The sequence below is a fragment of the Oncorhynchus kisutch genome, linkage group LG18 (assembly GCF_002021735.2).
Source record: "Oncorhynchus kisutch isolate 150728-3 linkage group LG18, Okis_V2, whole genome shotgun sequence".
NCBI lineage: Eukaryota > Metazoa > Chordata > Actinopteri > Salmoniformes > Salmonidae > Oncorhynchus > Oncorhynchus kisutch.
In genome coordinates, this window is record NC_034191.2 from 16,074,085 (window position 1) to 16,090,075 (window position 15,991).

The following is a 15,991-nucleotide window of genomic DNA, read 5'->3' on the forward strand; positions in this document are numbered from 1 at the left end:
TATTGGGGAATGGGGGGGGGCAAGCGTTTAAATTGTTCAGTATTTAGTAATCATAAGAAGAGTCTGGTAACAGCAGTGTGCTACCGGAGTGCCAAGTCTAGGACCAAAGGTTCCTCCTCTGTGGCACCAAATTCAAATAAAATATTATACAAATCAAGCGTTCATTAAATCACATGTAAGATACTAAATGAAAGCTACACTCGTTGTGAATCCAGCCAACGTCTCAGATTTTAAAAAGGCTTTTTGGCGAAAGCATAAGATGCTATTATGTGATGATAGCACAACAGTAAACAAAGAAGGTAGCATAATTCAACCCTGCAGGCGCTACACAAAACGCAGAAATAAAAATATAATTCATGCCTTACCTTTGACGAACTTCTTTTGTTGGCACTCCAATATGTCCCATACACATCACAAATGGTCCTTTTGTTCGATTAATTCCGTCCATATATATCCAAAATGTCCATTTATTTGGAGCGTTTGATCCAGAAAAACACAGCTTCCAAATTGCGCAACGTTACTACAAAATATCTCAAAAGTTACCTGTAAACTTTGCCAAAACATTTCAAACTACTTTTGTAATACAACTTTAGGTATTTTTAATCGTTAATAATCGATCAAATTGAAGACAGGATGATCTGTGTTCAATACCATAAGAAAACAAACTGACACTACTTTTCACAGTCCACTTCAAGTGACTCTCATTCAAAATGGCCGTACTTCTTCATTACACAAAGGAAAAACCTCAACCGATTTCTAAAGACTGGTGACATCCAGTGGAAGTGGTAGGAACTGCAAACAAGTCCCTTAGAAATCTGGTTTCCCAATGTAATCCCATTGAAAAGACAGTGACCTCAAAAAATAAAATCTGAATGGTTTGTCCTCTGGGTTTTGCCTGCTACATAAGTTCTGTTATACTCACAAACATGATTCAAACTGTTTTAGAAACTTCAGAGTGTTTCTATACAAATCTACTAATAATATGCATATCTTATATTCTGGGGATGAGTAGCAGGCAGTTGAATTTGGGCACGCTATTTATCCAAAAGTGAAAATGCTGCCCCCTATCCCGAAGAAGTTTTAACAGCTTCTAACCCCAAGCCATAAGACTGCTGAACAATTAATCAAATGGCCCCCAGAATATTTACATTGACACTGCTGCTACTCGCTGTTTATTATCTATGCATAGTCACTTTACAAATTACCTCGACTAACCTGTCGCATATTGACTCGGTATCGGTACTCCCTGCATATAGCCTCTTTGTTATTATGCATTTTTTTGTTACTTTAGTTTATTTAGTAAATATTTTCTTTCCTTTATTTCTTGTCCTGCATTATCTGTTAAGGGCTTGTAAGTGAGCATTTCACGGTAAGGTTGTATTCGGCGTATGTGACAAATAACATTTGATTTGATTTGACATAGAGCGAATACACAAACAAGAGTGTAACAATTCGGGAGAGCAGAATGATGGGTGCACCCAGGACAGAGACCTCTCCCGAATCACAGGTTCAGCCACCTCGCTGTCCATATGTACTCCAGGTTCTGACGGTCAGTGAGGAGGAGAAATTGGACCTTGGCGCCGTCCAGCCAGTGTCCCCACTCCTCTAGTGCTAACTTCACCACCAAGAGCTCCCGGTCGCCGACGTCATAGTTCCTCTCTGCAGGAGACGGAGACAGTTTTTTAGAGTAAAAGGCACATGAATACAATTTGTTTGGTTACTTGGCATTGTGATAGGACAACTCCCACACCCACTTCTGAGGTGTCCACCTCCACCATGAAGGGCTGTGAAGGATTTGGGTGTTTCAGAAACGGGTTGGAGGTGAAACTCCCCTTCAGTAGGTGGAAGGCCTCATCAGCTGCAGGACTCCACATCAACTTATGGGGACCACCCTTGCAGAGAGAGTTGTGGCGACGGAGCTAAAGTTTTTAATAAAGCGACCACCTGACAAGCATGTCCTGGAATACCTTGTTCACGAATGCCTGAAACACAGACGGAGCTTTGGCTAATCCATAAGGCATCACCAAATACTCATAGTGTCCAGAAATTGTGCTGAAGGCCATCTTCCATTCATCCTTCTCCCGGTTGAAGATCAGATTGTAGGCACTCCGCAATTCCAGGTTTGTAAATAAGAGGGTAGCTGTTCTTGGAGGTGATGGAGCAGTGAGGCATGTGGCCCCTACCTCCATGGGGTTATGCTCTGAATCAAAATGGTCAACAAAGGTAGGAGAGAAGTTATGCTCCCGAAGAAGGTTATCCAGATGGATGACCATTGAGATGAGTGCGTCCAAGGAGATGGTGTCGTCTCAGCATGCCAACTCCGTCTGGACCTCTTTGCGCAATCCTCTTCTGAATAAGGTGTGGAGCTCTGGCTCATTCCATCTACTGGATGCTGCCACTGTACGGAAGGTGAGTGTGTGCTCCGCAGCGGTCTGGCCAACCTGCCGTAGTTGGAGTAGGTGCTCACCCCCCAGTTGCTCCAGCTGGTCATGGTGTTGGCGAAGTAGGTCTTCCTGCTCGGCGACCATCTGGGAGATGTCTCAGTTGACTGCAGCTTCCATTTAATGAGGCAGTATTCTGTAACAAAGATGCAGGGAGTCAAGAAGCAGGTGCTGTCTTTGAGTTGTATAAGAACGAACATAGAGTGACTACACGAACAGGAGTAGCATCTGAACATGAACACAGGATACTGCCTTATGGGTTATAACCACGCAGTGCTAGATAAAGGGGGAGTAATCAGGGAAGTGATGAAGTTCAGGTGTGTCTAATGATGAGGTGCAGGTGTGCATAATGATGGTTTCCAGGTGTGTGTAATGATGGTTTGCCAGGACTGGTGGTTAGTAGACCGGCAACATCGAGCACCAGAGGGCGGGAGGAGCAGGAGAAGACGTGACAAGCAGTTGTGACATAATGTTGCTGCTACCGTCTCTTATGACTGAATATAACTTCTGGACATGAGAACAGTGATTACTCACCGCGGATTGGAAGAAACCTGGAAGAAACCTTTAACGAGTCCGGCGAGAATGATGTCCTGCTTTCTCTGGAACAGGACCAGATCCACATCTGAAGAAAAGACAGGAAAAGGGGCCGCAGATCGGGCAGCCTTCTGAGAATCCCTCTGTGAGCGAGTAAACTCCCATTGCCATCCATTCTTCTTACTAACGTGCAATCATTGGAAAATAAAATTGATGACCTACAATTAAGATTATCCTACCAACGGGACATTAAAAACTGTAACATCTTATGTTTCACCAAGACGTGACTGAACAATGATACGGATAATATAGAGCTAGCATCATTTTCCATGCACCGACAGAACAGAGAAGCTATCTCTGGTAAGACAAGGGGTGGGGTGTGTGTCTATTAGTCAATAACAGCTGGTGCGCGATGTCTAATATTAAAAAAGTCTCAAGGTTTTGCTCACCTGAGGTAGATCACATTATGATAAGCTGTAGACCACACTATCTATCTAGAGTTCTCATCTATATTATTCGTAGCCATCTATTTACCACCACAGAACGAAGCTGGCACTAAGACCACTCTCAACTAACTCTATAAGGCCATAAGCAAAGAAGAAATTGAAGCGGTGCTCCTATTAGCCAGGGACTTTAATGCAGGCAAATTTAATCAATTTTTACCAGCATGTCACATGTGCAACCAGAGAAAAAAAAAATCTAGACCACCTTTTCTCCACACACAGAGATGCATACAAAGCTCTCCCCCGCCCTCCATTTGGCAAATCTGACCATAATTTTATCCTCCTGATTCCTGCTAGCAAGCAAAAACTAAAGCAGGAAGTACCAGTGACTCGCTCAATACGGAAGTGGTCAGATGATGCGGATGCTACACTACAGAACTGTTTTGCTAGCACAGACTGGAATATGTTCCGGGATTCATCCAATGGCATTGAGGAGAACACCACCTCAGTCATCGGCTTCATCAGTAAGTGCATCGACGATGTCGTCCCCACTGTGACTGTACGTACATATCCCAACCAGAAGTCATTGAATCCTACTACACCAGCTCTGACGCTCGTCGGATGTGGCAGGGCCTGAATACTATTACGGATTACAAAGGGAAACACAGACTCAAGCTGCCCAGTGACGCGAGCCTACCAGACGAGCTAAATTTATTTTATGCTCGCTTCAAGGCAAGCAACACTGAAGCATGCACGAGAGCACCAGCTAATCTGGATGACTGTGTGATAGCGCTCTTAGTTGCCGATGTGAACAAAACCTTTAAACAGGTCAACATTCACAAAGCAGCTGGGCCAGACAGATTACAAGGATGTGTACTTAAAGCATGTGAGGATCAACTGTCAAATGTCTTCAATTACATTTTCAACCTCTCCCTGACTGTGTCTGTAAAACTGACATGTTTCATGCAGACCACCATAGTCCCTGTGCCCAAGGAAGTGAAGGTAACCTGCCTAAATGATTACCACCCTGTTGCACTCACGTCGGTGGCCATGAAGTGCTTTGAAAGGCTCGTCATGGCTCACATCAACAGTATCCTCCAGGAAACCCTAGACCCACTACAATTTGCATACCGCCCCAACAGATGCACAGATCCATGCAATCTCAGTCGCACTCAACACTGTCTTTTCTCACCTGGACAAAAGGGACAAATATGTGAGAATAATGTTAATTGACTACAGCTCAGTGTTCAACACCATAGTGCCCACGAAGCTTATCACTAAGCTTAGGACTCTGGGAGTAAACACCTCCCTGAGCAACTGGATCCTGGACTCCTGACGGGGCTCCCCCAGATGGGAAGAGTAGGCAACAACACGTCTGCCACGCTGATCCTTAACACTGGGGCCCCTCAGGGGTGTGATCTTAGTCCCCTCCTGTATTCCATGTTCACCCACGACTGCTTGGCCAAACACGACTCCAACACCATCATTAAGTTTGCTGAAGACACAATAGTGGTAGGCCTGATCACCAACAATGATGAGTAAAGTCATTGTAAAGTCCATGGAGAATAAGAACACCTCCTCCCAGCTGCCCACTGCACTGAAGATAGGAAACACTGTCACCACTGATAAATCAACCATAATTGAGAATTTCAATAAGCATTCCCAAAGATTGGAAAGCAGCTGCGGTCATCCCCCTCTTCAAAGGGGGGGACACTCTTGACCCAAACTGCTACAGACCTATATCTATCCTACCGTGCCTTTCTAAGGTCTTCGAAAGCCAAGTCAACAAACAGATTACCGACCATTTCGAATCTCACCATACCTTCTCTGCTATGCAATCTGGTTTCAGAGCTGGTCATGGGTGCACCTCAGCCACGCTCAAGGTCCTAAACGATATCTTAACCGCCATCGATAAGAAACATTACTGTGCAGCCGTATTCATTGATCTGGCCAAGGCTTTCGACTCTGTCAATCACCACATCCTCATCGGCAGACTCGACAGCCTTGGTTTCTCAAATGATTGCCTTGCCTGGTTCACCAACTACTTCTCTGATAGAGTTCATTGTGTCAAATCGGAGGGTCTGCTGTCCGGACCTCTGGCAGTCTCTATGGGGGTGCCACAGGGTTCAATTCTTGGACCGACTCTCTTCTCTGTATACATCAATGAGGTCGCTCTTGCTGCTAGTGAGTCCCTGATCCACCTCTACGCAGACGACACCATTCTGTATACTTCCGGCCCTTCTTTGGACACTGTGTTAACAACCCTCCAGGCAAGCTTCAATGCCATACAACTCTCCTTCCGTGGCCTCCAATTGCTCTTAAATGCATGCTCTTCAACCGATCGCTACCTGCACCTACCCGCCTGTCCAACATCACTACTCTGGACGGCTCTGACTTAGAATACGTGGACAACTACAAATACTTAGGTGTCTGGTTAGACTGTAAACTCTCCTTCCAGACCCATATCGACAATCTCCAATCCAAAGTTAAATCTAGAATTGGCTTCCTATTTCGCAACAAAGCATCCTTCACTCATGCTGCCAAACATACCCTTGTAAAACTGACCATCCTACCAATCCTCGACTTTGGCGATGTCATTTACAAAATAGCCTCCAATACCCTACTCAACAAATTGGATGCAGTCTATCACAGTGCAATCCGTTTTATCAGCAAAGCCCCATATACTACCCACCATTGCGACCTGTGCGCTCTCGTTGGCTGGCACTCGCTTCATACTCGTCGCCAAACCCACTGGCTCCATGTCATCTACAAGACCCTGCTAGCTCGCTGGTCACCATAGCATCTCCCACCTGTAGCACATGCTCCAGCAGGTATATCTCTCTAGTCACCCCCAAAACCAATTCTTTCTTTGGCCGCCTCTCCTTCCAGTTCTCTGCTGCCAATGACTGGAACGAACTACAAAAATCTCTGAAACTGGAAACACTTATCTCCCTCACTAGCTTTAAGCACCAACTGTCAGAGCAGCTCACAGATTACTGCACCTGTACATAGCCCACCTATAATTTAGCCCAAACAACTACCTCTTTCCCAACTGTATTTAATTTTTATTTATTTATTTATTTTGCTCCTTTGCACCCCATTATTTTTATTTCTACTTTGCACATTCTTCCATTGCAAAACTACCATTCCAGTGTTTTACTTGCTATATTGTATTTACTTTGCCACCATGGCCTTTTTTGCCTTTACCTCCCTTCTCACCTCATTTGCTCACATTGTATATAGACTTGTTTATACTGTATTATTGACTCTATGTTTGTTTTACTCCATGTGTAACTCTGTGTCGCTGTATCTGTCGAACTGCTTTGCTTTATCTTGGCCAGGTCGCAATTGTAAATGAGAACTTGTTCTCAACTTGCCTACCTGGTTAAATAAAGGTAAAATAAATAAATAAATAAATAAATGAGACAGCCTATAGAGAGGAGGTCAGAAAACTGGCAGTGTGAGGCCAGGACAACAATCTCTCCCTTAATGTGACCTCTCCCTCAAAGGAGCTGATCGTGGACTACAGGAAAAGGCCCCCATTAACATCGCCGGGGCTGCAGTGGAGCGGGTCGACAGTTTCAAGTTCCTTGACGTCCACATCACCAATGAACGATCATGGTCCAAACATACCAAGACAGTCGTAAAGAGGGTACAACAAAAACTTTTCCCTCTCAGAAGAATATTGGCATGGGTCCCCAGATCCTCAAAAGGTTCAAAAGCTGCACCATCGAGAGCATCCTGACCGGTTGCATCACCTACTGGTATGGCAACTGCTTGGCATCTGACCATAAGGCGATACAGAGGGTAGTACGAATGGCCCAGTACATTACTGGGGCCAAGCTTGCTGTCATCCAGGACCTATACAATAGGCGGTGTCAGAGGACATCCCATAAAATTGTCAGAGACTCCAGTCACCCATAAACTGTTTTCTCTGCTACCGTACGGCAAGTGGTACCGGACGCCAAGTCTAGGACCAAAAGGCTCCTCAACAGCTTCTACCCCCAAGCCATAAGACTGCTGAACAATTAATAAAATTGCCACCGGACAATTTACATTGACCCCCTCCCTTTTTGTACACTGCTGCTACTCTCTGTTTATTATCTATGTATAGTCACTTCACCCCTACCTACATGTACAAATTACCTCAACTAACCTCTACCCCTGCACACTGACTCGGTACACGTGCCCCTGTATATAGCCTCGTTATTGTTAATCTTATTGTTACTTTTTATTCTTAATTTTAATTTTAGTCTACTTGGTAAATGTGTTCTTAACTTTTCTTGAACTGCACTGTTGGTTAAGGGCTTTTAAGTAAGTATTTCAAGGTAAAGTCTACACTTGTATTCGGCGCATGTGACAAATAAAGTTTGATTTGATGTGTGTGTAGCATGAATGTATGACATCTTTATTTACCCCTTCAACATTAAATACAAGCATGTGTGTGGTGTGTGTGCCTGTGCATGTGTGTGTGCGTGTGTGTGCGTGCGTGTGTGTGTGCAGACATTGGTGGTGTAACACAGGGTATTCAGGCTGGCCCTGGGTACCTGCGCTGTGTGGGGTAAACTCATACCCACTCAACAGCCCTGCTGGAGGGCGGGACAGGTACTTCATGTTTGTGTGCGTGTCAACATCACCTGAAGTGATTCCAGTCCCACCAGTACAAGGGTTTATAAAAGCACACAGGTGTAGCACTGCGAAAGGTCTCAGAACACCAAGTACAAGACACACCAGAGACCAGGCTGAGAGAGACAGCGACAGAGGGCAACCAATGTGCAACACAATTTTGGATTTCCACAGTTTACACACTGACAGGTAAGCTCAGCTTGAGTGAGGACATCATCTTAGTTGGACCATTATCATCCAGTGAGGGAAAACTTTGCTTTGTATTCTCCCATTATAATAACAGTGTAATAATGACATCAATTATGTTGATATGTACCCCCTTTGAGGCTAAGGTGAGCTTGCCGTTATGGCTACTCTCCCTTAACAAAAGTGCTGCATATATTTTTAATTGACATTCCGCTAACGTTGTTGTTTACAAAAACCCTATGAGTGAAGAGTGGCATGTCTGCCAGTAAACATATTGTTTGTTATTGTATGTTATATGACTGATCTGACTCCACTACAAACTTTGTATACAGGTGGGTGTGTAGTGGGGTTAGTTTGTGGTCTTGTATAGTGTTGAGGATTTTAACATTAAAAGGAAATGGTCTTGAGAGGCCAATTTTTTTATTGCTATTGGTATATGAGAAATGTACAGTCGGGACGGTCTCTCTCCAAAAGGGGAAAAGAAGTAGCTGACTTTCTGAACTCTCACCGTAGAAGTAAATCATACAACATGTGCCTACATTTATCAGTGTAAATATTGAGTGATTTATTTAATTGGCTGAAAGATCAAAATGTGAATAACATTGCATTTAATCACAAACGGATGATTACAAGGGTGGAAATGGCTCCCCTTGGCATTGATTGCACAACCTTTAAATAAATGATTATAATGTTTTCCTGGTTATTAGTGACAACTGAACCACACTGTACTAATAAAATGATCACTCTATTTCAAAAGTATATTATTGAAAAGCATCAGCCAAGCATTGTATCAAAGTAAATCTCAAATGATCTTGGCATTCATTATATCACCTTACAGTAACAATTGGGGGGGAATCATGATTACGTGTGAAAGGCTTTGTGAGATCCAAAGCTTCTCAACAAAGAACCGTGTGTGACTATCGGATTTCGGTTTATGAAATAAAGGACATTTCATAGCTTTGAGCGTAGGAACAAAGCTTACTGCACTGGTCATTTAGGACTTAACAGTCGCACCACCATCCAACTATTTGGCATAGCTTGGCAGAAACACAGGCCACATTTATTCAGAGAACATTTTCTTGCCAGGGACCATCCATCAAAGAGTTTACCTTACCAGTTGTTACTATGACAGTTTTATATAATTAACATTTTAGTCATTTAGCAGATGCTCTTATCCAGAGTGAGTTACAGGAGCAAGTACAATATAGGGGCACATCAACAGATTTTTCACATAGTCAGATTCGACCCAGCAATCTTTTGGTTTCTGTCTCAACACTCTTAACTGCTAGGCTACCTGCCGCCCTATATGCAGCTACAGGTTGCCTTGCAAAAGTATTCATCCCCCTTGGCATTTCTCCTATTTGTTGCGTTACAACCTGTAATTTAAATAGATTTTTATTTGGATTTCATGTAATGGACATACACAAAATAGTCTAAATTGGTGAAGTGAAATAAAAATAATAGCTTGTTTAAAACAATTTTAAGAAATTGAAAACAAAAAAGTGGTGCGTGCATATGTATTCACCCATTTTGCTATGAAGCCCCTAAATAAGATCTGGGGCAACCAATTACCTTCAGAAGTCACAAAATTAGTTAAATAAAGCGCACCTGTGTGCAATCTACAACCAGTCATGTCATGTCACATGATCTGTCACATGATCTCAGTATACATACACCTGTTCTGAAAGGCCCCAGTGTCTGGAACACCACTAAGCAAGGGGCACCACCAAGCAAGCGGCACCATGAATACCAAGGAGCTCTCGAAACAGGTCAGGGATAAAGTTGTAGAGAAGTACAGATCAGGGTTGGGTTATAAAAAAATATCTGAAACTTTGAACATCTCACTGAGCACCATTAAATCATTTTTTTTTAAATCGAATGAATATGGCACCAAAAACAAACCTGCCAAGAGAGGGCCACCCACCAAAACTCAAGGACCAGGCAAGGAGGGCATTAATCAGAGAGGCAACAAAAAGACCCAAGATAACCCTGAAGGAGCTGCAAAATTCCACAGCGGAGATTGGAGTGTCTGTCCATAGGACCACTTTAAGAGTGGCCAGAAAGAAAGCAATTTCTTAAAGAAAATAATAAGCAAACACATTTGGTGTTCGCCAAAGGGCATGTGGGAAACTCCCCAAACATATGGAAGAAGGTACTCTGGTCAGATGAGACCAACATTGAGCTTTTTGGCCATCAAGGAAAACGCTATGTCTGGTGCAAACTCAACACCTCTCATCACCCCGAGGAACACCATCCCTACAGTGAACCATGGTGGTGGCAGCATCATGCTCTGGGGATGTTTTTCATTGGCAGGGACTGGGAAACTGGTCAGATTTGAAGGAATGATGGATGATGCTAAATACAGGGAAATTCTTGAGGGAAACCTGTTTCATTCTTCCAAGAGATTTGAGACTGGGACGGAGGTTCACCTTCCAGCAGGACAATGACCCTAAGCATACTGCGAAAGCAACACTCGAGTGGTTTAATAAGGGGAAGCATTTAAATGTCTTGGAATGGCCTATTCAAAGCCTAGACCTCAATCCAATTAAGAATTTGTGGTATAACTTAAAGATTGTTGTTCACCAGCGGAACCCGTCCAACTTGAAGGAGCTGGACCAGTTTTGTCTTGAAGAATGGGCAAAAATCCCAGTGGCTAGATGTGCCAAGCTTATAGAGACATACCCCAAGAGACTTGCAGCTGTAATTACTGCAAAAGATGGCTCTACAAAGTATTGACTTTGGGGAGGTGAATAATTATGCATGCTCAAGTTTTCAGTTTGTTTCACAAGAAAAAATATTTAGCATTTTCAAAGTGGTAGGCATGTTGTGTAAATCAAATGATTTACAAATGACAACCCCACAACAAATCAATTTTAATTCCAGGTTGTAAGGCAACAAAATAGGCAAAATGCCAAGTAGGGTGAATACTTTTGCAAGCCACTATATGTGGTTGTAGTAGGCTAGATGAGGATGCTTTTAGGTAGGTTATGGTTATCTGACTGATTTGGGCTAGTGGAGTGATATATTTCAACAATAACTTTATTTTTGGAATGATTTCAGGCCTTAACTAACCTGTTTGTTCCCAGATTGTTCCCAGACATGCATGCCACTATGCAAATCAAATGCCATTAGTAACCCTAACATGATCCATATTTATCTTTTATATTGAAAAGTATGTAAAAAATATATGTTTTATTCTTAGCTACAGCTCTGCCTATATGTACCTCTATTCCACAGCCCAAATAACTGCACTATACAGTATATACAAAAGTATGTGGACACCCCTGCAAAGTAGATTCGGCTATTTCAGCCACACCCGTTGCTGACAGATGTATCAAATCGAGCACACAGCCATGTAATTTCCATAGACTAACAATGGCAGTAGAATGACCTTACTGAAGAGCACAGTGACTTTCAACATGGGACCGTCATAGGATGTCACCTTTTCAACAAGTCAGTTAATCCAATTTCTGCCCCGCTAGAGCTGCCTCGGTAAACTCTAATTGCTGTTATTGTGAAGTGGAAACATCTAGGATTAACAGCGGCCCAGCGGCAAAGTGATAGGCCACACAAGCTCACAGAACAGGACCACCGAGTGATGAAGCACATAGTGTGTAAAAAATAATTAGTCCTCGTTTGCAACACTCACTACCAGGATCCAAACTGCCTCTGGAAGCAACATCAGCTGTTTGTCCGGAGCTTCATAAAATGGGTTTCCATGGCCGAGCAGCCGTACACAAGCCTAAGATCAGTGGTGTAAAGCTCGCCGCCATTGGACTCTGGAGCAGTGGAATTAGGTTCTCTGGAGTGATGAATCACGTTTCACAATCACGTTCAAAACTGCCAGGAGAATGCTACCTGCCTCAATGCAATAATGCCATCTGTAAAGTTTGGTTATGGAGGAATAATGGTCTGGGGCTATTTTTCATGGTTCGGGCTAGGCTCCTTAAATCCAGTGAAGGGAAATCTTAATGCTACAGCATATAATGACATTCTTGATGATTCTGTGCTTCCAAATTTGTTGTAACAGTTTGGGGAAGGCCCTTCCTGTTTCAGCATGACAATGGCCCCGACCACAAAGCAAGGTCCATACAGAAATTATTTGTCGAGATCGGTGTGGAAGAATTTGGTTGGCCTGCACAGAGCCCTGACCTGAACCCCATTGAACACCTTTGGGATGAATTGGAACGCCGACTGCGAGCCAGGCCTAATCACCCAACATCCGTGCCCGACCTCACTAATGCTCTTGTGGCTGAATGGAAGTAAGTCCCTGCAGCAATGTTAAAACATCTAGTGGAAAGCCTTCCCAGAAGAGTGGATGTTGTTATGGCAGCAAAGGGTGGACCAACTCCCTATTAATGCCCATGATTTTGGAATGAGATGTTCAACGAGCAGGTGTCCACATACTTTTGGTCATGTTGTGTACAGTATATACCTTAGCCCACTTACCCACACACTTAAACCCTAATATTTATACAATCAAGTACCCATACACCCATATCCTGATGCTAAATGCACTATTTGTTATTCCGCCTATATTCTCCAAGACAGTAACTTATATCCACCTATTCGCTGCACATTCCAACCCTGTTATTTGCATATCTTAGTCCTGTGACCTTTGACCGGTCTACTGCTACATGCAAGCCATAATTGTTAGAAAAAATGCTGTTTTTCTGCATTTCAGCCCCAATATTTATACAAACCAGGTTTTCACCTATACTTCAGCTCCAATTTACATACCAAAGTCTGCACCTGTTCTTGAACTCAATTAGCCAGGTCTACATGTGCCAAAGCCTAAATATCCATAAACTGTAAAACAGGTCTACCCCTGCACCTCAACTCCAGTAAACCAGGTCTAACATTGTATTCAGCAAAACGCACATAAACCAGGTCTAGCATTGTGCAAGAGACACCAAACTAAACAAACCTATTGATATTAAATATTTGTTAAGATATTACACCAATTCCCCCTAAAATAACAAAATTGTATTTTTACAGTCAAAATCACTGATTTAAACATAGTAAAAGGCTAATGGATAACGTTACAATCATCTGGGTCTTAACTATGGCATGTGCCCAGGATTACAAAATGTAAGTGCATATTAAAATGTGCAAGTGATGCACAGCAACTGCTAGTAAGTAGAGAAATGTGGTTGGGGCAGGTATGTGAAGTCATTCCATTGATCATAGACTACTGAGGTGTTTGTGCTAGTGAGTTGTTTCATATAATGATATTTTGATGAAAATGAAGGTCAGTTTAACCCAATTAGGTAAAGTATGAACTATTTCACAAACATATTCTTATTATCTCTAACAGAAGACAGGACCTAGAAAATGATGTTTGGCATCAGGAAGCGCATCCAGGACCACCTGGTGGAGCGAAGAATCCGCCGAACCCGGCTGGTGACCAAATATGGCCAATGCAACATTGAATTTGGTAACGTGAAATGCGGCAACCAGTTTGCCTTCCTCGTGGACTTCTGGACGACCTTCGTAGAGTTCCGCTGGCGCTTTGTCCTCTTCTTCTTCACCGTCTCGTTCACCCTGAGCTGGTTCATCTTCGGACTACTGTGGTTCTGGATCGCCCGGAGCAACGGGGACCTGACCTGGCAGAACCCCTCAAAAGGCCACAAGTACTGTGTGGAAAATGTTTCCGATCTCATTACAGCATTCCTCTTCTCCATGGAGACCCAGACCAGCATCGGGTATGGTATACGCGTCATCACCCCTCACTGTTCTGGTGCTGTAACCCTCATCATTACCCAGTTTCTCATAGGTTCCATCATCAACTGTTTCATGTGTGGAATCATCCTCGCCAAGATCTCCATCCCTAAGAAAAGGGCCAAGACCATCACATTCAGTCAGACAGCTGTCATCTGTCCTAAGAAGGACTTCCTTTGCCTCATGATAAGAGTGGCCAACTTACGCAAGACCCTGATGATCGGGAGCCAGATTTATGGCAAGTTGTTGAGGACAACCAACAAACCCAATGGGGAGACAATCATCATGGATCAGGTGAACATTGAGTTCATGGTGGACGCTGGGAAGGACAACCTCTTCTTTGTGTGCCCTCTCACACTCTACCATGTGATTGACAAGACTAGCCCTTTTTTTGAGATGGCAGTGGACACACTCCATAAGCAGGAGTTTGAGCTGGTGGTCTTTCTGGACGGCACAGCCGAGACCACCAGCTCAGCCTGCCAGGTCAGGACCTCCTTCATCCCTCAGGAGATCATGTGGGGTTACAGCTTCCTGCCAATCATCTCCCGCAGTAAAGAGGGCAAGTACAGAGTGAACTTCTCCAACTTCTCCAAAGTGGTGCCCGTGGCCACTGCACATTGTTCCTACTGCTTCCACAACATGAAGGGACACCACCTCCACTCCATTAACGGAATCGACAACTGGGAATTTGAAGCAAATGATAACTTAGAACAACCTAATATGACCAAGTTGTGAGCTTATGTGGCTTGAGGAATAGAAGACAGTTATAGGTTGTACACGCTTAGAAAAATGGATGCTAAATGGTTCTTCGGCTGTGCCCATAGAATAGCTATTTTTAGTTTAACATTGCAAAAATTACAAATCTGATTACAAATCCTTGTCTCATCGCGCACCAGCGACTCCTGTGGTGGGCCAGGCACAGTGCACGCCAACCAAGGTTGCACGGTGTTTCCTCCAACACATTGGTGTGGCTGGCTTCCGGGTTGGATGCGCGCTGTGTTAAGAAGCAGTGCGGCTTGGTTGGGTTGTGTTTCGGAGGACGCATGGCTTTCAACCTTCGTCTCTGCTGAGCCCGTACGGGAGTTATAGCGATGAGACAAGATAGTAATTACTAACAATTGGACACCATGAAATTGGGGAGGAAAAAGGGTGTAAAATTTCCAAATAAAAATCATATTATCCTATTTTAAGAATGATTTACTTATCAAGTGTTAGCTGTATTAGACTATTTCGCTTGTTTTAGGAATATATGTCTTGAGTTGTCTTACCACAAGTTAAATGAGACACATTCTTGAGGGAACAGCTTTTTGAAGCTGGAATCTACTGATGACAAGAATTTGAAGATATCACACTTGAAGAGACTATAAAATTCATATTTGTATTAAAAACATTTACAATCCAGATATGACTCAAACTGCTTTTTTCAATATGCAACAGCAGACACTTTTATGCAAAGCAACTTACAGTACATTATGTGAATTCCCCCAGTGGAAACAACATTAGAACACATATTCATTATAACTGTGACGTGCAAGGACATCCCCAAGATAATGCTTCATTGGAGCACACATGCTGCTTTTGAAACTGAGTGAGTAGTAGGACGTAAAATCTATAAGCCTTTCCTTATATACCAACTTTGGGGCATGGGCAAGGTTAGGTACAGCAACTTCATATGCTAACAAATCCCTACTCAGACCCAAGGTGTCATAAGGCTGATAATCAAAGAAATAGTAGGAAGAGTTTGCTAAATTCTGGAACATTGTCATTCACGTTGGTAACGATCAAAGACATTTGACTTGTATATTTATTCCCATTTAGAACAAGCTACTTCACTGACACAACATGTCATAATTTGTCAATACCCCAGAACTTTATCTTTTGCCTGATGATATTGTAAATTTTTCCCCTCAGAGGGGGGTCCCAATTCTCTTTCATGTGTAAAAATGGGATGTTGTGAGCCATTCACCGTTTGACTGCATTCAAACAGCTGATTATACTTCACCAGTGATTTAATTTTAGATTTTGGAAGTCCATTGCTTA

At 43.2% G+C, this 15,991-nt stretch overlaps 1 protein-coding gene across 1 annotated transcript; it reads left to right on the forward strand.

The window, feature by feature from the left end:
- The first annotated feature begins 7,989 nt into the window (after positions 1–7,989).
- On the forward strand, positions 7,990–15,352 carry LOC109909307 (ATP-sensitive inward rectifier potassium channel 1-like). Its single transcript, XM_020508386.2, has 2 exons — positions 7,990–8,233; positions 13,548–15,352. The coding sequence occupies exon 2, from the start codon at positions 13,565–13,567 to the stop codon at positions 14,684–14,686; it is 1,122 nt and encodes a 373-aa protein (XP_020363975.1). The 5' UTR covers positions 7,990–8,233; positions 13,548–13,564; the 3' UTR covers positions 14,687–15,352.
- The last annotated feature ends 639 nt before the right edge of the window (positions 15,353–15,991 follow it).

Bases quoted from the DNA above. Each gene is read 5' to 3' on its own strand.
- LOC109909307 (XM_020508386.2), top strand. From the start codon at position 13,565: ATGATGTTTGGCATCAGGAAGCGCATCCAGGACCACCTGGTGGAGCGA.